The sequence below is a fragment of the Oncorhynchus keta genome, chromosome 2, assembly GCF_023373465.1.
Source record: "Oncorhynchus keta strain PuntledgeMale-10-30-2019 chromosome 2, Oket_V2, whole genome shotgun sequence".
Classification (NCBI taxonomy): domain Eukaryota; kingdom Metazoa; phylum Chordata; class Actinopteri; order Salmoniformes; family Salmonidae; genus Oncorhynchus; species Oncorhynchus keta.
Genome location: NC_068422.1, coordinates 48,701,806 through 48,721,789, shown reverse-complemented (window position 1 = coordinate 48,721,789; position 19,984 = coordinate 48,701,806). Strand labels below are relative to the sequence as shown.

General features: G+C 43.4%; 1 protein-coding gene across 4 annotated transcripts in view; it reads left to right on the top strand.

Annotated features, from left to right (window-relative positions):
* The window catches only part of LOC118401685 (insulin-degrading enzyme-like), a 46,632-nt gene that overhangs the window by 973 nt on the left and 25,675 nt on the right, over positions 1–19,984 (top strand). For 3 of the 4 annotated variants that reach the window (XM_035799285.2, XM_035799275.2, XM_035799273.2), the window contains 5 exons: positions 5,093–5,277; positions 5,731–5,938; positions 7,046–7,215; positions 13,164–13,286; positions 19,029–19,141. In XM_035799285.2, the coding sequence (XP_035655178.2) occupies positions 5,093–5,277; positions 5,731–5,938; positions 7,046–7,215; positions 13,164–13,286; positions 19,029–19,141 (799 nt within the window). Of the gene's footprint in view, positions 1–2,353; positions 2,523–5,092; positions 5,278–5,730; positions 5,939–7,045; positions 7,216–13,163; positions 13,287–19,028; positions 19,142–19,984 lie in introns of those variants that run through there. The other variant, XM_035799279.2, reaches the window with a different exon arrangement.

Here is a 19,984-nt window from a genome sequence, read left to right as displayed (position 1 = left end):
TGCTGGAATAGCAGTGCTCCTGTTGTCTTCATGATGACTTGCGGTAACTATGTGGTTCTAAATCAGTACTTGTTTAGTTAACTGTCAAAAACATTAGCTTGCTTGACCATGCTGCAGGTGATAACTGTTTGTATGTAATGTATGCTTTGTGGACTTCACCGGTTTTGTGATGAACCAAACGTATGTGTAGTTGCATTTATTCGACCACTGTGTGACTGTCTTTTTGTCGTCACGGCCTTATTGTATATCACAGTGGGGTATGAACCGATAAGTTATGTAGCAAACAACACAATTATGACAACATAGTTTGTAATAAGGCTTGTGTACTGGCTTTGCTTGGCTTCCTGAGTGATTTTACCCATGCACCGCTACTGCTCAGGAGTAGTTCTAGTTTCCAAATCCAGAGTTTACACCCAGAGGAGTGTAGCTGCTCATTTGGCGACCCTTATAGAGTGACTCATCAACTTAAATCCAATAGTTTTTGCATATTGTACCATTGAAAATGATCTGTACATTGTGTCGCTGTAAAAGGGGGGTATTTTCTACTCAGGAGAACTTCAGCTTTCTAAATCCACAGAGTTTACACCGAGAGGAGTGTCGCTGCTCATCTGGAATTCTTGCTACACTAAATGACCAAACATATGTGGACACCTCCTCGTCGAACATCTCATTCCAAAATCATGGGCATTAATATATGAAGTTGGTCCCCCTTTGCTGTAGAACTATTTTCATTTGAAGTTTGTTGTTTCTAACTGAGTTGTTTTTGCAGGATTTTTATTGATATAAGATCATACTTTTCTGCTACCTGCTGTGGTTCTGAACTGTTAAACATTACTAAAAGTATGTGCTTGTAGAACATCTCATTCCAAAAGCATGGGCATTAATATGGAGCTGGTCCCCCCTTTGCTGCTGTAACTAGATGTTGGTCCATTGCTGCGGGGACTCCATTCAGCCACAAGAGCATTAGTGAGGCCTGGCTTGGAGCCGGCGTTCCAATATACCACAAAGGTGTTCGATGGGCTTGTGAGTTCAGGGCTCTCTGTAGGCCAGTCAAGTTCTTCCACACCGATCGTGACAAACCATTTCTGTATAGACCTTGCTTTGTGCACGGGGTCATTGTCATGCTATAACAGAAAAAGGCCTTCCCCAAACTGTTGTCACAAAGTTGAATGCACAGGATCGTCTAGAATGTCATTTTATGCTGTAGTGTTAAGATTTTCCTTCACTGGAATTAAGGGACCTAGCCCGAACCATGAAATACAGCCCCAGACCATTATTCCTCCTCCACCAAACTTTACAGTTGGCACTATGCATTGGGGCAGGTATCGTTCTTCTGGCATCTGCCAAAACTTGGTTTTGTCCTTTGGACTGCCAGATGGTGAAGCGTGATATTACTCCAGAGAATGAGTTTCCACTGCTCTAGAGTCCAACGGCAGCAAGCTTTACATCACTCCAGCCGAAGCTTGGCATTGCACATGGTGATCTTAGGCTTGTGCGTGGCTGTTTGTCCATAGAAACCCATTTCATGAAGATCCTGACGAACAGTTCTTGTGCTGACGTTGCTTCTAGAGGGAGTTTGGAACTCAGTATTAATTGTTGCAATTGAAGACAGATGATTTTTACACACTTCGGCAATCCCGTTCTGTGAGCTTGTGTGGCGTACCACTTCACATCTAAGCCATTGTTGCTCTTAGATGTTTCCACTTTACAATAACAGCATTTCGTTGACCAGGAGAGATATTTGACTAACTGACTTGTGGAAAGGTTGCATCCTATGACAGTGCCACGTTGAACTTCACTGATGTCTTCCTGGCTGTGCGCTTGATTTTATACACCTGTGAGGCTGAAATGGCTGAACCCATTCATTTGAAGGGGGGTCCACATACTTTTGTATATTGTGTAGGTCTTGTTCTTGCTGGCGGAACGGAGGTGTTTTATACTCGTGAAAAATAATGTCTCTATAGGTCTACGCTTTTCCCCTTCAACCGGAACATTCAGTTGTTAGGGGGCTTGTTCGACAGTGCATGAGCCTGCCGACTGACTGATCTACAAAAAACCTTGCATTATAAATTAACTACTCATTATTATTTGTAGATCAGTCAGTCACATTTACCCATGATACATTACGGTTTTGAGCATCTCGAACATGGCTGGGGACTCCGCAAGAGCTAGGAAAGGAGTGGCTTGATCCAAACAGGCTGATTAATCGACTTTCTGATCTAAACATGACACATCAATCAAAACCATACTTGTCCACATGTTGTATATGTTGTTAGTTTAAAATAATAGTATTTTATTTGAGTAAATACCCCTGACATCAAATAAATCACATAATTCATGATCTATTACGTGACTCTCTGGCGTCCATTGCATTTGTCTATTACAACATGGCGCCGTAAAGATCGAAGGTTTCTCTGACTGTTGTCTGTCCGAATTATGCTGCAATGTTTTAGCCGACTGGCCCAGTTTACAAGACACCGTCTGATTGCGGGGAATAGTTTGTACTTTTATCAAAGTGTTCGGTGAGTGTTAAATGTCAGATACTATCCACTTCAAAAACTCGCATGTAAATGAACAAATATTTACCAGCTAACGGTAGCTGAAACGTTACAGAATGACCCTAGTTAGCTAGCAGAAGGGCTGACTAATTAAGCATTAGCAGAAAAGCATTCACAGCTAGCTACGTATACAAGTAGCATATCAACTTTGATAGCTAGCTAGCTAACCAAGGACACGTATAGTTATGCACTTGATTTGAAACCAGCCAGCCTAGCTAGCTGCCGGATGCACCTTGCACCAACTACACGCTAAATATAGCTAATTTAGCTAACTAGGACTCAGGGCAGACTAGCCACCTAAAGTTAATGAGGTTAGCCAGCTAATCTATGGCGGTTTCCGGCTATCACAGTGCGGCTTGTTAACTTGCAAATCTTAAACCAGCCTAGTAAAAATGCACTGTTGTGCTGTGAATACATTTTAAAGGGTATATTCGGATATATATTTTTTTCGTTTTGTAGCTAGTCAGCTTCGCTCGTTGGAAACATGTAGCTATCAATACAAAATATCGCCTAGCCCTAGACAGACTAGTATTTCGGTTCCAGCTGTAGCCGATAGTGGGCGCTAGATCTGCACTGTCTAGGTTTGAGTGCCCAGCCGGTAATACACTCGTGTCCCCCGTGGGATATAGCATCCTACTTTCGGTACGCCATTAAAGCTAGGTAAGGAGGAAATTATGCCTTTGCAGCCTACATAGAGGATGTACGAGCGGGTCCACGATAACGCTCCTCATCCAACCTGTATCACAACCGGCTGTGATTGGGTGCACAATTGGCCCAGCTTCCTCCCCGTTTGACCGGTGTAGGCCGTTATTGTAAATAAAAATGTGTTCTTAACTGACTTGCCTAGTTAAATAAAGGTAAAATAGAAGTAAATACACTTCTGTTCAAAAGTTTGGTCACTTAGAAATCTCCTTGTGTTTGGAATATTTTTTTCCATTTAAAATAACATCAAATTGATCAGAAATAGTGTAGACATTGTTAATGTTGTAAATGACTATTGTAACTGGAAACGGCTTATTTTTTTAAATGGAATATCTACATAGGTGTACAGAGGCCCATTATCAGCAACCATCACTCCTGTGTTCCAATGGCACGTTAGCTAATCGAAGTCTATCACTTTAAAATGCGAATTGATCATTAGAAGACCTTTTTGCAATTATCTTAGCACAGCTGAAAACTGTTGTTCTGATTTAAGAAGCAATAAAACTGGCCTTCTTTAGACTAGTTGAGTATCTGGAGCACCATCATGTGGGTTTGATTACAGGCTCAAAATGGCCAGAAACAAAGATGTTTCTTCTGAAACTCGTCAGTCTATTCTTGTTCTGAGAAATGAAGGCTACTCCATGCGAGAAATTGCCAAGAAACTGAAGATCTCGTACAACGCTGTGTACTACTCGCTTCACAGAACAGCGCAAACTGGCTAGCTAGAATAGAATGAGTGGGAGGCCCCGGTGCACAACTGAGCAAGAGGACAAGTACATTAGTGTCTAGTTTGAGAAACAGACGCCTCACAACTCCTCAACTGGCAGCTTCATGAAATAATACCCGCAGAACACCAATCTCCACATCAACAGTGAAGAGGCGACTCTGGGATGCAAGCCTTCTAGGCAGAGTTCCTCTGTCCACTGTCTGTTCTTTTGCCCATCTTAATCTTTTCTTTTTATTGGCCAATCTGAGATGCAGCTTTTTCTTTGCAGCTCTGCCTAGTAGGCCAGCATCCCGGAGTCTCCTCTTCATGGTTGATGTTGAGACTGGTATTTCCAGATAAAATAGTAATTTACAACATTAACAATGTCCACTGCATTTATGATCAATTTGATGTTTAACTGGAAAAAATGTGCCTTTCTTTAAAAAATAAGGGCATTTCTAAGTGACCACACACTTTTGAACGGTGGTGTATTTGGAAAGCTGACAGCTTGAGAGGATCTGCAAAGAAGAATGGGAGAAACTCCCAAAATACTGTTGTGCTAAGCTTGTAGCGTCATACCCAAGAAAACTCAATGCTGTAATCGCTGCCAAAGGTGCTTCAACAAAGTACTGAGTAAAGGATCTGAATACTTATGTGAATGTAATATTTCCAGTTTTTGTTTTTAAATATTTAATTAGCAAAACTTTCTTCACTTGTTTATTTTTTTCATTATGGGGCATTGTGTGTAGATAGAGTTTAAAATTCATATTTTTTTTACTCAATTTTAGAATAAGGCTGTGGAAAAAGTCAAGGCGTCTGAATACTTTCCAAATGCACTGTATGTGCCTGTTGAATGTATTTATTTGCAAAAATCACTTGCATATGCTTGTTAGCATGGTACTGGTCCACTGTCGTTCTGTTGACTGAATGTTGACGTCTGCTCGGGGTCTAAATATGGTACTTCAGTTTGAGTAGTCCGTCTACCATGCGTCATTCAAAATTCTCTCCACTACACTCCCCCTACATGTTAAAATCAGTCATTGTAATGACCATTAATCTGTAAATTGCTTGTCCAATCAATTGAGAATTTAGTGCATAAAATAACATTCTTTCCTGTGCTCTACAGGCTTGTGTTGACTCTACCCCTCAGAATGACAGACCCGGCTGTGAAGAGGGTAGTCAGTGAGATCGTCCGCTCTCCAGAAGACAAGCGGGTCTACAGGGGCCTGGAGTTTAACAATGGCCTGAGGGCCGTGCTCATCAGTGATCCCACCACAGACAAGTCCTCAGCAGGGCTGGACGTCAACATAGGTACAGTATTCACACACTCCACTTATCTAGGTCGGAGGCAGCCTCCATGACCCATTCTCAATACAGAGACCCCCCCCCCCGGCTCCCCTCTCATTATTTTCCTATAGGTGTCTCCACCCATCTCCTCATCCTGTAGCTTCTTTATCTGTATCTTTTATTTCTTTGTTTCAAACCCCCATTCACATTCTCTGTTATTCCTGTAAATTATGCTGCCACTTCTCTTTTTCGCTCCCTAGTTTATCTCCCATGGGACTACATTGAAGAGGATCCTTTATCATACTCTGTCATCTGCTTCTGTTTTTTATCCCTTATTGTTTCAGGGTTTGTACCACCTCTCCAATGTTATGGCTGGCAGCGTCTAAACATAATTCACTTTGTTTTACTTTGAGTGCAGAAGTGTGCGAATGCGAAGCGACGTGTAGATTAACTGTGTTCGACTCTTATGTGTACCAGGTTCTTTGTCAGACCCAGGGAACATATCAGGCATTGCCCACTTCTGCGAACACATGCTGTTTTTGGGCACAGAGAAGTACCCCAAGGAGAATGAGTACAGCCAGTTTCTCAGTGAGCATGCTGGCAGCTCCAATGCTTTCACTAGCGGCGAGCACACCAACTACTACTTTGACGTATCCCACGAACACCTGGAGGGTGCATTGGACAGGTGAGTGAACCAACAGGGTCATGTTCAATAAGGCACATGGTGTAACATTTTTGCAAAACAATCGTTTCTTATTGGATGAGTTCAGGTAGCCCCTCCCCTTTTCAGTTTATTTTCTTCCGTTTGGTGCTTTTTGAATATGACCCAGGTTATGTCGTGGTAGAAATTCTCCCATTTTACTTGACGGCTTTGGGTGTGCCACTGTGATTCGATTAGGCGTGTGAAAACCATCTGGACACCAATGCAGATCAATATTTTAACTATTCATAAGCTTTTCAAACACATGAACAAAAAAGTCAACCTTCATACCGTTTTGGGGCTCCCGAGTGGCGCAGCGGTCTAAGGCACTGCATCTCAGTGCTAAAGGTGTCACTACAGACACCCTGGTTCGATTCCAGGCTGTATCACAACCGGGCCGTGATTGGGGGTCCCATAGGGCGGCGCACAATTGGCCCTGTGTCCGGGTATGGCCGTTATTGTAAATAATAATTTGTTCTTAACTGACTTGTCTAGTTAAATAGAGTTCCAATCGAAGGAGGGTGGTTGATAATGAGTGTATAGGGCTACCTGATTAGTAATTACAGGTGTATAGGCCAGGGCCACTTTAATATAGAGCTTGCTTATGACATGTCAGATTTCTGTATCTTCCAGCTATGTTGAGTCTGTAGCTGCCTAGCTGCAGAGGGCATTTACTTTGGCCAATTCACTTAATTGCGGTCGTTTTCTTTTGCATGGCAGTTGCTCGTCCTTAGGGCCATTCAAATAGCTTTGCATACGGGTCTGTGAAATGTCACTGCTGTCTATTGAGTCTGCTGACGAACAGCCTAAAGTTGAGAAAAGTACACCTCTGAATTCAGAACGTGGACTTTTCCACATGTTACTGCAGTTATTAACCACTGGCCTGGAAAAATAAATAGCACACACCCCTAACCCACCATTTGCTTAATCCTCACTGATGTTCTTGTAGGCCTTCACCAGGACACTCAAGTTAATTTTAAAACAAATCATCCAACAGCCCTTTAAAAAAAAAAAAAATCTAGGTAGCCTAATCTGCAGTTTTTGCTTATGTATGTTAACTTGTTAAATTAATGTCTTGTCCTTTGTGTCTAGGTTTGCCCAGTTCTTCTTGTGCCCGTTGTTTGACGAGAGCTGTAAGGACCGTGAGGTGAATGCTGTGGACTCTGAGCACGAGAAAAACCTGATGAATGATGCCTGGAGGCTGTTCCAGCTGGAGAAGGCCACTGGCAACCCCAACCACCCATTCAGCAAATTTGGGACCGGTAAAAACCCCATGCCACCTCGCGTACTATATACGAATTCAACATAGCCCAGCATGTATCCACAGTCATGTTCATTAGGCACCAAACAGAACGGGGCTCTATAGTGCGACCATTTTACTCTCATATGAGCTTAATATTTTGCTGTGCGACCTGGAATTTTAATTTGGGAGCACCAGTATGCCCAGAAAAATGCATGATTCTAGCTTTATTACCAAAATATTTTTCATTGTGCTCCTAAATTTCTTTGTGTGCGCATACATTTTTTGACTTGGGCATGTACCTACTCGTTGTAAAAAGAAAAAAAGAAAGGGCAGCGTAGAGCCCTGCGGAAGACAATGGACTGGAACTGCCAGGACTTCAGTTTCCTTTTCTGTTGCAAAACATTTTGCTACAGTGTGCCGTTATGAACATCGCGTATAAAACCCCTAAATCCTTCTCAGCCTTTTGTTTTGGAATGTGCTGACTCATCCTCTCCTCCTTAATTGTGTTCTCTTATGATTGGACTCCCAGCCCAGGAGAGCCAGCTGGTGGCAGCGTTTAGTTATATAAGCTTTATTTTTGTCTAATAATAGAAACAGGATCAGCTCAGCCGGAACACTTATTCATGAACGAGTGTTGGAGACATCCTTGACAAAAACATAACATTCTTAGAAATGCTTAGAGGGACACTTAACTACACATTAATATTCAGATGTGGACATTATGGGGCTGGAGATAATTAATAATTGGCTTATAAAGTAAATAGTTCAAAGGGAAGTTCAACACATCTCTCCAGATGTTCTAAATGTGGTGTGTGTCTGTTATTTGTTTTAGAGGGAAATGCCCAGCAGCTAGCCTGCCACAGAGAAAGGGCTAGGTTTAGGCTTTGGTTGTGTAACGTAAACTCTCTCACACTTGTAGATCGCCTTGGTCCGTACAATTGGCCTTATTTTAGCGTCCAAAAAACGTAATACTTCCAGATCAACTGTAATGTCAATACCATTGTAAAGCCCAACCAAATCCATGCCGAGACATCCACGCTGCCCGTTTCTGTATGATTCAAGAATGCAATGAGCTCCGTCGGATCTTTTTAACAATGGCGGGTGGGGAAGCAAAACTAATGCGTGGTAGTGAGGAGAGATGTCGTCGTGGGAAAACAACTGCTTTTTTTCACTCAATCTATCCAACTTATCACCTTATCGCCTCTAAAATGTAAATAAAACACTATAAAGAGTTTATATAATTTGTCATTACATACCTATTTGAAGGTTTGTGTCGAATTTGAATTGGGTTTTTAGGGTGGTGCCAAAGTGATCTTCAGAAGTAAACGGTGGAGAGTCATGAATGCTTGCAGTGATGACGCAGAAAATGACTAGGTATCCCTCTTATCCCCGTCACTGTCCATTTCTTGTTTTTAAACGATGAGAGAAGTAACACCTGGTGGAGAGAGATTGTAAGACAGAAATAGTTGCTTTATGCGTGCTGTACGTTACGGCATGTCACGATGTAACATTTACATTACATTTAAGTCATTTAGCAGACGCTCTTATCCAGAGCGACTTACAAATTGGTGCATTCACCTTATGACATCCAGTGGAACAGCCACTTTACAATAGTGCATCTAAATCTTTTTTAAGGGGGTGAGAAGGATTACTTTATCCTATCCTAGGTATTCCTTAAAGAGGTGGGGTTTCAGGTGTCTCCGGAAGGTGGTGATTGACTCCGCTGTCCTGGCGTCGTGAGGGAGTTTGTTCCACCATTGGGGGGCCAGAGCAGCGAACAGTTTTGACTGGGCTGAGCGGGAACTGTACTTCCTCAGTGGTAGGGAGGCGAGCAGGCCAGAGGTGGATGAACGCAGTGCCCTTGTTTGGGTGTAGGGCCTGATCAGAGCCTGGAGGTACTGAGATGCCGTTCCCCTCACAGCTCCGTAGGCAAGCACCATGGTCTTGTAGCGGATGCGAGCTTCAACTGGAAGCCAGTGGAGAGAGCGGAGGAGCGGGATGACGTGAGAGAACTTGGGAAAGTTGAACACCAGACGGGCTGCGGCGTTCTGGATGAGTTGTAGGGGTTTAATAGCACAGGCAGGGAGCCCAGCCAACAGCGAGTTGCAGTAATCCAGACGGGAGATGACAAGTGCCTGGATTAGGACCTGCGCCGCTTCCTGTGTGAGGCAGGGTTGTACTCTGCGGATGTTGTAGAGCATGAACCTACAGGAACGGGCCACCGCCTTGATGTTAGTTGAGAACGACAGGGTGTTTGTTGTCCAGGATCACGCCAAGGTTCTTAGCGCTCTGGGAGGAGGACACAATGGAGTTGTCAACCGTGATGGCGAGATCATGGAACGGGCAGTCCTCCCCCGGGAGGAAGAGCAGCTCCGTCTTGCTGAGGTTCAGCTTGAGATGGTGATCCGTCATCCACACTGATATGTCTGCCAGACATGCAGAGATGCGATTCGCCACCTGGTCATCAGAAGGGGGAAAGGAGAAGATTAATTGTGTGTCGTCTGCATAGCAATGATAGGAGAGACCATGTGAGGTTATGACAGAGCCAAGTGACTTGGTGTATAGCGAGAATAGGAGAGGGCCTAGAACAGAGCCCTGGGGGACACCAGTGGTGAGAGCGCGTGGTGAGGAGACAGATTCTCGCCACGCCACCTGGTAGGAGCGACCTGTCAGGTAGGACGCAATCCAAGCGTGGGCCGCGCCGGAGATGCCCAACTCGGAGAGGGTGGAGAGGAGGATCTGATGGTTCACAGTATCGAAGGCAGCCGATAGGTCTGGAAGGATGAGAGCAGAGGAGAGAGAGTTAGCTTTAGCAGTGCGGAGCACCTCCGTGATACAGAGAAGAGCAGTCTCAGTTGAATGACTAGTCTTGAAACCTGACTGATTTGGATCAAGAAGGTCATTCTGAGAGAGATAGTGGGAGAGCTGGCCAAGGACGGCACGTTCAAGAGTTTTGGAGAGAAAAGAAAGAAGGGATACTGGTCTGTAGTTGTTGACATCGGAGGGATCGAGTGTAGGTTTTTTCAGAAGGGGTGCAACTCTCGCTCTCTTGAAGACGGAAGGGACGTAGCCAGCGGTCAGGGATGAGTTGATGAGCGAGGTGAGGTAAGGGAGAAGGTCTCCGGAAATGGTCTGGAGAAGAGAGGAGGGGATAGGGTCAAGCGGGCAGGTTGTTGGGCGGCCGTCCGTCACAAGACGCGAGATTTCATCTGGAGAGAGGGAGAAAGAGGTCAGAGCATAGGGTAGGGCAGTGTGAGCAGAACCAGCGGTGTCGTTTGACTTAGCAAACGAGGATCGGATGTCGTCGACCTTCTTTTCAAAATGGTTGACGAAGTCATCTGCAGAGAGGGAGGGGGGATTCAGGAGGGAGGAGAAGGTGGCAAAGAGCTTCCTAGGGTTAGAGGCAGATGCTTGGAATTTAGAGTGGTAGAAAGTGGCTTTAGCAGCAGAGACAGAGGAGGAAAATGTAGAGAGGAGGGAGTGAAAGGATGCCAGGTCCGCAGGGAGGTGAGTTTTCCTCCATTTCCGCTCGGCTGCCCGGAGCCCTGTTCTGTGAGCTCGCAATGAGTCGTCGAGCCACGGAGCGGGAGGGGAGGACCGAGCCGGCCTGGAGGATAGGGGACATAGAGAGTCAAAGGATGCAGAAAGGGAGGAGAGGAGGGTTGAGGAGACAGAATCAGGAGATAGGTTGGAGAAGGTTTGAGCAGAGGGAAGAGATGATAGGATGGAAGAGGAGAGAGTAGCGGGGGAGAGAGAGCGAAGGTTGGGACGGCGCGATACCATCCGAGTAGGGGCAGTGTGGGAAGTGTTGGATGAGAGCGAGAGGGAAAAGGATACAAGGTAGTGGTCGGAGACTTGGAGGAGTTGCAATGAGGTTAGTGGAAGAACAGCATCTAGTAAAGATGAGGTCGAGCGTATTGCCTGCCTTGTGAGTATGGGGGAAGGTGAGAGGGTGAGGTCAAAAGAGGAGAGGAGTGGAAAGAAGGAGGCAGAGAGGAATGAGTCAAAGGTAGACGTGGGGAGGTTAAAGTCGCCCAGAACTGTGAGAGGTGAGCCGTCCTCAGGAAAGGAGCTTATCAAGGCATCAAGCTCATTGATGAACTCTCCGAGGGGACCTGGAGGGCGATAAATGATAAGGATGTTAAGCTTGAAAGGGCTGGTAACTGTGACAGCATGGAATTCAAAGGAGGCGATAGACAGATAGGTAAGGGAGAAAGAGAGAATGACCACTTGGGAGAGATGAGGATCCCGGTGCCACCACCCCGCTGACCAGAAGCTCTCGGGGTGTGCGAGAACACGTGGGCGGACGAAGAGAGAGCAGTAGGAGTAGCAGTGTTATCTGTGGTGATCCATGTTTCCGTCAGTGCCAAGAAGTCGAGGGACTGGAGGGAGGCATAGGCTGAGATGAACTCTGCCCTGTTGGCCGCAGATCGGCAGTTCCAGAGGCTACCGGAGACCTGGAACTCCACGTGGGTCGTGCGCGCTGGGACCACCAGATTAGGGTGGCCGCGGCCACGCGGTGTGGAGCGTTTGTATGGTCTGTGCAGAGAGGAGAGAACAGGGATAGACAGACACATAGTTGACAGGCTACAGAAGAGGCTACGCTAATGCAAGGAGATTGGAATGACAAGTGGACTACACGTCTCGAATGTTCAGAAAGCTAAGCTTACGTAGCAAGAATCTTATTGACTAAAATGATTAAAATGATACAGTACTGCTGAAGTAGGCTAGCTGGCAGTGGCTGCGTTGTTGACTTTGTAGGCTAGCTGGCAGTGGCTGCGTTGTTGACACTACACTAATCAAGTCGTTACGTTGAGTGTAATAGTTTCTACAGTGCTGCTATTCGGGGGCTAGCTGGCTAGCTAGCAGTGTTGATTACGTTACGTTGCGTTAAAAGAACGACAATAGCTGGCTATCTAACCTAGAAAATCGCTCTAGACTACACAATTATCTTTGATACAAAGACTGCTATGTAGCTAGCTATGTAGCTAGCTACGATCAAACAAATCAAACCGTTGTGCTGTAATGAAATGAAATGAAAATGTGATACTACCTGTGGAGCGAAGCGGAATGCGACCGGGTTGTTGAGTGCAGAAGTTCTATTCGGTAGACGTTGGCTAGCTGTTGGCTAGCTAGCAGTGTCTCCTACGTTAAGGACGACAAATAGCTGGCTAGCTAACCTCGGTAAATTAAGATAATCACTCTAAGACTACACACTCTAAACTACACAATTATCTTGGATACGAAGACAGCAAAGACAACTATGTAGCTAGCTAACACTACACTAATCAAGTTGTTCAGTTGAGTGTAATAGTTTATACAGTGCTGCTATTCGGTAGACTGTGGACGTTTGCTAGCTGGCTAGCTGCTGGGCAGGGTCCGTTAACGGAGGGTCCGTTTTTTTCAACTTGTCTCCAGTACTATAGAGTACTATAGAGCCGTTACCATGTCGATCAACGGTTGAATAGAAATGTAGTTCACACCCCAGATTTTGAAGTCAACAGTTGCTACAGTCCCATTAGTTTTATTTGCAGCCTCGTTTGAATGTCGCGGTTACGCACATTTGTACGGAATGGGGTGAGTTTGAGTTAGGCTAATTAGCAAAGCGCTAGCCCATAGGACAAAAGTGGTCAGTCTGTCACTGGTGGCCTTACTCAGAATTGTAATCGCATCACTGTGGGGATGAATTTTGTTCACACATTGGTTTTCTTGGAACAAGCTTGTTGCCCTTTTTATAACTGGATGTATTCTCCCTCCCACTGTGTACTGTTTCATGAAGTCTTTGATGGTGACTATTTTGGATTTGTGACAGGGAGTTGTTTTTCCTCCAACGCAACATATGATACATTATATTTGTTTGTCCAATAAGGTCAAGCACTCGCTGCACTGTATATTACGAGAACATTCCTTGCTGATGTACATTTTGTTGACTAGCTGGTTAAGTATTATATCTGGTTGATTTTTCAGGTAACAAGTTGACTCTGGAGACTAGGCCATCAAAGGATGGGATCGACATCCGCCAGGAGCTCCTGAAATTCCACTCCACCTACTACTCCTCCAACCTCATGGGACTGTGTGTGCTGGGGAGAGGTGAGTGAGTGTCGTACGTGCCAACGTCCACATCTGTAAGAGAGCGTTGCTGCTTGGATCAGTGATCTTAAGACTGGTTGAGAGGCAGATGAAATAACCTGTCAGCTGTGCAGATCTAAGATCAAGTAGGAAGTGCTTTTTCTAAACACTTCTGCAACAATCTGGAACTGAGCCCACATTACACTCAAGCCAAGGCCTGCAGTCACCTGTTTGCGCAGCCCCCCCCATCTCCTAGACTGGAATAGTCTTTTACAGTTGCAGTTATTTCCTAGGGATGTAACGATTCACGAGTACACACTGGCCAAACCGATCCAAATGTAGCATGCAGTAAATCGATTAAAACGTTAGGATTCGCCAGTTAACTTTATTGTTGCTCAAATTACATTCTTTCTACCTCCTGAAATGACCTTTTTTGTATTATGTGACAACTGCGTCCTCTCATTCAGTGTCGAACTAAGCATGTAATTATGTTGAAAGTAATTGATCTACAAGTTATTTTGTATGCCTAACAACCCCAGGCACGCTGACAAACGAGGGGTAGGCCCATTCCTGATCTGGCACATCTGCATTGTCACCTTCAGGATTCAAATGTTTGTTAATTGGCTTGCGCCATAGCTGCGGGAAGATGTTTAGGGGTGCTGGGAATTCTGGTCCAGGGGGGGGACATTTCTCCCCGCACTGCAAATGGCTGTAATCAGTCTACTAATACAGGAGTAGTAAAGGCCCAGTGCACTAATTTTGTGAGAATTTTTTTATTCTTCCCCCCCAGAGTTGCTGCAGAAGGCTATTGGTCTGCTAAATCAGGCATGGCCGGCCCACTCATTAGGCAGTATTAGGCGGTGGCAGATTGAAGAAGGAAGCTATCTGACCAATACAGCACTCCCAACAACACATCAAACCTCTCATAATTCTGCCCAAAAACAATAAAAATGTTTATATCAACCAGTGGCATATGGGCTTTTTAGGTGAGCGCTGATGCCGCCCTGTGATAAGCAGTGCAGGGAAGCAAAATATTTTGCTGGTCCATTTCCAGCGCACCTCTCCAACGTTCCATCCAAAAAAATTATCTAACATAAATAATGTAGCAGATATAGTAGGCTATATGGTAGAAAGGGTATGTGACCATTTCTGTAGCCTACAGGTTGGATATAAAATGTATGACAATGTAATGAGACAGGCACTTTTTACATCATGCAAGTTGCTCCAATTAAATAGCCTAACTAAAATGGTGCCCAATCAAATAAAAATTATGCTGACATGTTAACACACATCCTAAAAAGGAAGATGGATAATCAGGCTACTCACTACTGCTGTCCAGGAGTTTCACCTTGTGGGCTAAATTGACAGGATCAGTGGTTTCAAGTTTGTATCCATCAATTGTTGATGAGCTGATCATATCAAAAAAAGAAAAAAAATGTATGCATTTTCCTCTGTTTATACACATTGCAAATAGGCTCAGGATAACTCCTGATAAAGTTTTGTAGCTGATATTGAGCTTAAATAGCCAAATTGATTAGTCACATGAGTCAGGACTAATAAAGCCATTGCCTGTTTTATAATTGGATGGGCCTAACACATGGATTCATTTGGTCTGGCCCAGCATTGATTTCAACGCTCTCGGACATACAGTACCAGTCAAAAGTTTGCACACACCTACTCATTCAAGGGTTTTTCTTTATTTGTACTTTTTTCTACATTGTAGAATAATACTGAAGACATCACAACTGAAATAACACATATGGAATCATGTAGTGACCAAAAAAGTGTTAAACAAATCAAAATATATTTGAGATTCTTCAAAGTAGCTACCCTTTGCCTTTGACAGCTTTGCACACTCCCCAAAAACATAGCAAAACGACATCTAGGTGTCATCTAAAATAACCCTAATTTATAGGACAGTTCTTATTTGATTAATGGTGGTCAGACCATCTATGTGAAGCTAGCCACAATAGTGGACTTTGCGGTTAGCTTTCAAAATTAAAAGTATGGTATAATTCTACTATTTGTATTCATTTGCATCACTGTCAATTACATACTTTTATTTTGAAGGCAAGCAGCAAATCATTGTAGCTATTGTGCCTAATCCTTATTGTGGCTTGCTTCACAACACATAACCCGGTCTGGTCAAGCCTCACGAGCCAGATGAAGCTAACTGGCTGCTTATAATGTTAGCTTTGGGCAACAGGGTTAAGTAGCTGGCTAGCTATTTATTTTCATGAACTGAAGTTCAATTTAAGTAGGTGAACAAGTGGCAACCTAACTAATACTTACTCACAAGGATTCCTAAATCATTGCTAAGAATAATGAAAATAACTGCATTGTTTATTGGTCATTGTTTTCAGGCTGCTTGTATTGGTGCTAGCTAGGTACCAAGCTAAAGCTAGCTACCCCAGAAGTTGCGGTTGAACAAATTATGCTTTATTACAAATGCGGTATTGTAAACGCATCATTCGTGGCCGGTGTTTGCTTTTTTGCAGACTTTTTTGTACAGCTTTGACATTGCTAATGTATCTTTTTTGACACGCAAAGACCCAAACGGCATTCCATAGTATGTATGTCGTGAAGCTAATAGCAGTGACGCTATGATTATGTAACTCCGGTAGGGCAATATATGAAAAATAGCACACTTGGTAGTGTGTACTGGTGCTTGTCTAGTCGGTGAAGGCCAACATCACCCACGACAAAGAACGGTTGATTGTCAAGGGCAGTGAATTCCATTGTCTTCGCTTTTAATGGATTTCGCCTTTGAGTTGTCTCGCCAAAATGATCTTACTCTTTCAAATGACTGCTTGACTTGTGGGCTAGGTTAGGAATGCTGTGTTGCATGTGTAGCGCAAACTTTTACGTGTTGGCATTGCGTTATATAGGTATGCACGGTAGCTTTGACATCGGTTTTTAACATTGGCGTTAAACTAGACAAGTGGGCCGATACCGATGTTGGCATTTTTAGCTAATATCGGACGATTCCGATATGTTCACCGATTTATATTTTGTGCACCCCCAGACCATCCCATTGCCTCCACCATGCTTGACAGTTGGCGTCAAGCACTCCTCCAGCATCTTATTTTTTTTCTGGCTCACAAATGATGTTTTTTGTGATCCGGACAACTCAAACTTGGATTTGTCTGTCCATAACACTTTATTCCAATCGTCCTCTGTCCAGTGTGTGTGTGCTTTTGCGAATCTTAATATTTTATTTTTAATGGCCAGTCTGAGATATGGCGCTTTCTTTGCAACTCTGCCTAGAAGGCCAGCATCCCGGAGTCGGCCTCTTCAATTTTGATGTTGAGACTGGTGTTTTGCGGGTACTATTTAATGAAGCTGCCAGTTGAGGACTGTTTCTGTTTCTCAAACTAGACACTAATGTACTTGTCCTCTTGCTCAGTTGTGCACCGCGGTGTCCCACTCTTTCTATTCTGGTTAGACAGTTTGCGCTGTTCTGTGAAGGGAGAAGTACACAGCGTTTTATAAGATCTTCAGTTTCTTGGCAATTTCTTGCATGCAATAGCTGTAATTTCTCAGAACAAGAGTAGACTGACGAGTTTCAGAAGAAAGTTCTTTGTTTCTGGCCATTTTGAGCCTGTAATCGAACCCACAAATGCTGATGCTCCAGATACTCAACTAGTCAAAAGAAGGATAGTTTTATTGCTTCTTTAATTAGAACAGTTTTCAGCTGTGCTAACATAATTGCAAAAGGGTTCTCTAATGATCAATTAGCCTTTTAAAATGATAAACTTTGATTAGCTAGCACAGCATGCCATTGGAACACAGGAGTGATGGTTGCTGATAATGGGCCTCTGTACACCTATGTAGATATTCCATTTAAGAAAATAAGCCGTTTCCAGCTACAATAGTCATTTACAACATTAACAATGTCTACACTATTTCTGATTAATTTGATGTTATTTTAATGGTCCAAAAATGTGCTTTTCTTTCAAAAACAAGGACATTTCTAAGTGACCCCAAACCTTTGAACGGTAGTGTATATATTTTAGAATAAAAGAAACAGAAAAGAGCAAAGCACAGGCGAATTCCAAGAGGAAAGCCTGGTTGTCTGCTTTCTAACACACTGGGAGATGAATTCACCTTTCAGCAGGACAATAACCTAAAACATGAGGCCAAATATACGCTGGAGTTGCTTGCCAAGACGACACAAATGATTTCGAGGTGCCTTGTTACAATTTTGACATAAATCGTCTTAAATCTATGGCAACATATGGAAATGGCTATCTAGCAATCAACCACCAACTAGACAGAGCTTGATTATTTGTGCAAATATTGTACCATCCAAGTGTGCAAAGTATAGATTTGGGTGTGAATTCTTATGTAAATTGTTATTTGCAATAAATTGGTAAAATGTTAACATGTTTTCACTTTGTCATTATGGGGTATTGTGTGTAGATGAGGAGAAAAAAGTAAATCAACATTTTCAGGCTGTAACAACAAAATGTGGACTAAGTAAAGGGTTATGAATACTTTTGCCATTCCTGTCTGGTCCAGTGACGGTGGGTTTGTGCCCATAGGCGACGTTGTTGCCGGTGATGTCTGGTGAGGACATGCCTTACAACAGGCCTACAAGCCCTCAGTCCAGCCTCTCTCCGCCTATTGTGGACAGTCTGAGCACTGATGGAGGGATTGTGCGTTCCTGGTGTAACTCGGGTAGTTGTTGTTGCCATCCTGTACCTGTCCCACATGTGTGATGTTTGGGTGTACCGATCCTGTGCAGGTGGTGTTACACGTGTTCTGCAACTGCGAGGACGATCATGTCTTGCTGTCTTGCTGTCTTAGGCATCTCACAGTACGGACATAGCAATTTATTGCCCTGGCCACATCTGCAGTCCTCACGCCTCCTTGCAACATGCCTAAGGAACGTTCACACAGATGAGCAGGGACCCTGGGCATCTTTCTTTTGGTGTTTGGAGTTTGGAGTCAGTAGAAAGACTTCTTTAGTGTCCTAAGTTTTCATAACTGTGACCTTAATTGCCTAGCATCTGAATGACTGTTCCACAGGTGCATGTTCATGAATTGTTTATGGTTCATTGAATAAGCATGGGAAAGCATGGGTGTTTAAACCCTTACAATGAAGATCTGTGAAGTTATTTGGATTTTTACGAATGATCTTTGAAAGAAAGGGTTGTGAAAAAGGGATGTTTCTTTTTTGCTGAGTTTAGGTACGTATCGAATCGTCTTGAAAGGGAAAGATGCACATTTTCTATTTCTCCTCAAATACTCCCCACCTGCCCCAGTATATGATTCCTCAATAACCCTGGTGTTCAACTTTCCACAGATGAGCCATGATCCAATAAGCACCTGGGGATACAGTTGGCTGTGTCACTGCTGTGTTCATTACCAGTTTAAATTTAGCATTTTCTGACACCATGTCCTCTACAGTGAAATGAAATAAGCTGCAATTGGCAGCCAGGTTTATGATGGTATGACCTCATAATTAATGGCTTTCACAACAACACAGACTGTCTGGTTTGTAGCACATTTTGCTAAGCAATATTGACCTCCTCTGTTGCTGTACATTATTCAAAACTAACTTATAAGATGATAACAGTCCATCATCTATATGTAATTACATGCTAAATTACAACTACAGTAAAGGAAGCGTATCAAGAATGTCATAGCGAACACGTTTGTGCTTTTAAGTGTTTTGCAATTTGAATGGTTTGAGTTTGAACCCAGGAAGATTGTGTATTTTAATAAATTAAACATCTGTCCCCTTTTTCTCATTTATAGAGTCATTAGATGAGCTCACCACCATGGTGGTCAAGTTGTTTGGAGAGGTGGAGAACAAGAATGTACCTATCCCAGAGTTCCCTGAGCACCCCTTCCAGGAGGAGCACCTCAAGGTGAGCTCCTTAGTTTGTGCGCACACACACACTCCAGAGTTTCCGTTAGCCGGCTTTTGGCCATAAAATACATCAAATGTAAAGGCGGTAAATAAAACTGTTGCTGTCCAAAATGACCTGGAGAATTTGTTTTATTAATTGATGGAAATACCAATTGATGTGTATACGTTTGACCATCATGCTTATCGGGCTATAGGTTCATTTGCATACGTTTGTGGAATTAAATTGGCCTGTATATTTGCGTTAGTCATTTCTTTTTTTCAACAGCGTAGCGCCGATTTTGAGCGGGATTTCTCCAATTCCTCAATTGGTTGCTGCTGCAGTAAAACATGCTTTGATAAGCCCGTTCAGTGCGTAACAATCCTTAATGCAATCACGTGTTAACAGTTTCGGTTCATGATTAAAAAGAGATTTTTATTTCTCAACTGGTAAAATTGAAGCACGTCACCCACCACTTTAGGAGCTTTTGATTCTAAACATTCAAAAAACATTTTAAAGGAGCTAATCATTGATTCCTCTGGTGAATACTTTTGAATGATTTTGTTTATTTCTGTGTAGACTGGAGTAATTATATAGTTTTGGCAAAGTTACTTCCCTATTGGAACCACCGTTATGGTTTTCATAACTTTCTTTCGTTGTCCAGAAGGCAAAGGGACAATCCTAGTCATATTAGCAATCAATCCAATTTTTTTGGCATCTTTAGTTTTCCCCCTCTTTCGAACAGAGATTTTCATCTCTGTCATATATGGAACTGCTTTCAGGTGCGCTGTTTAGAATGGTGTTTTCCAGCAAATATTTGGTTGTGTTGGCTGCTTCATTACATGAGTGGCATGTTCTGTTAGG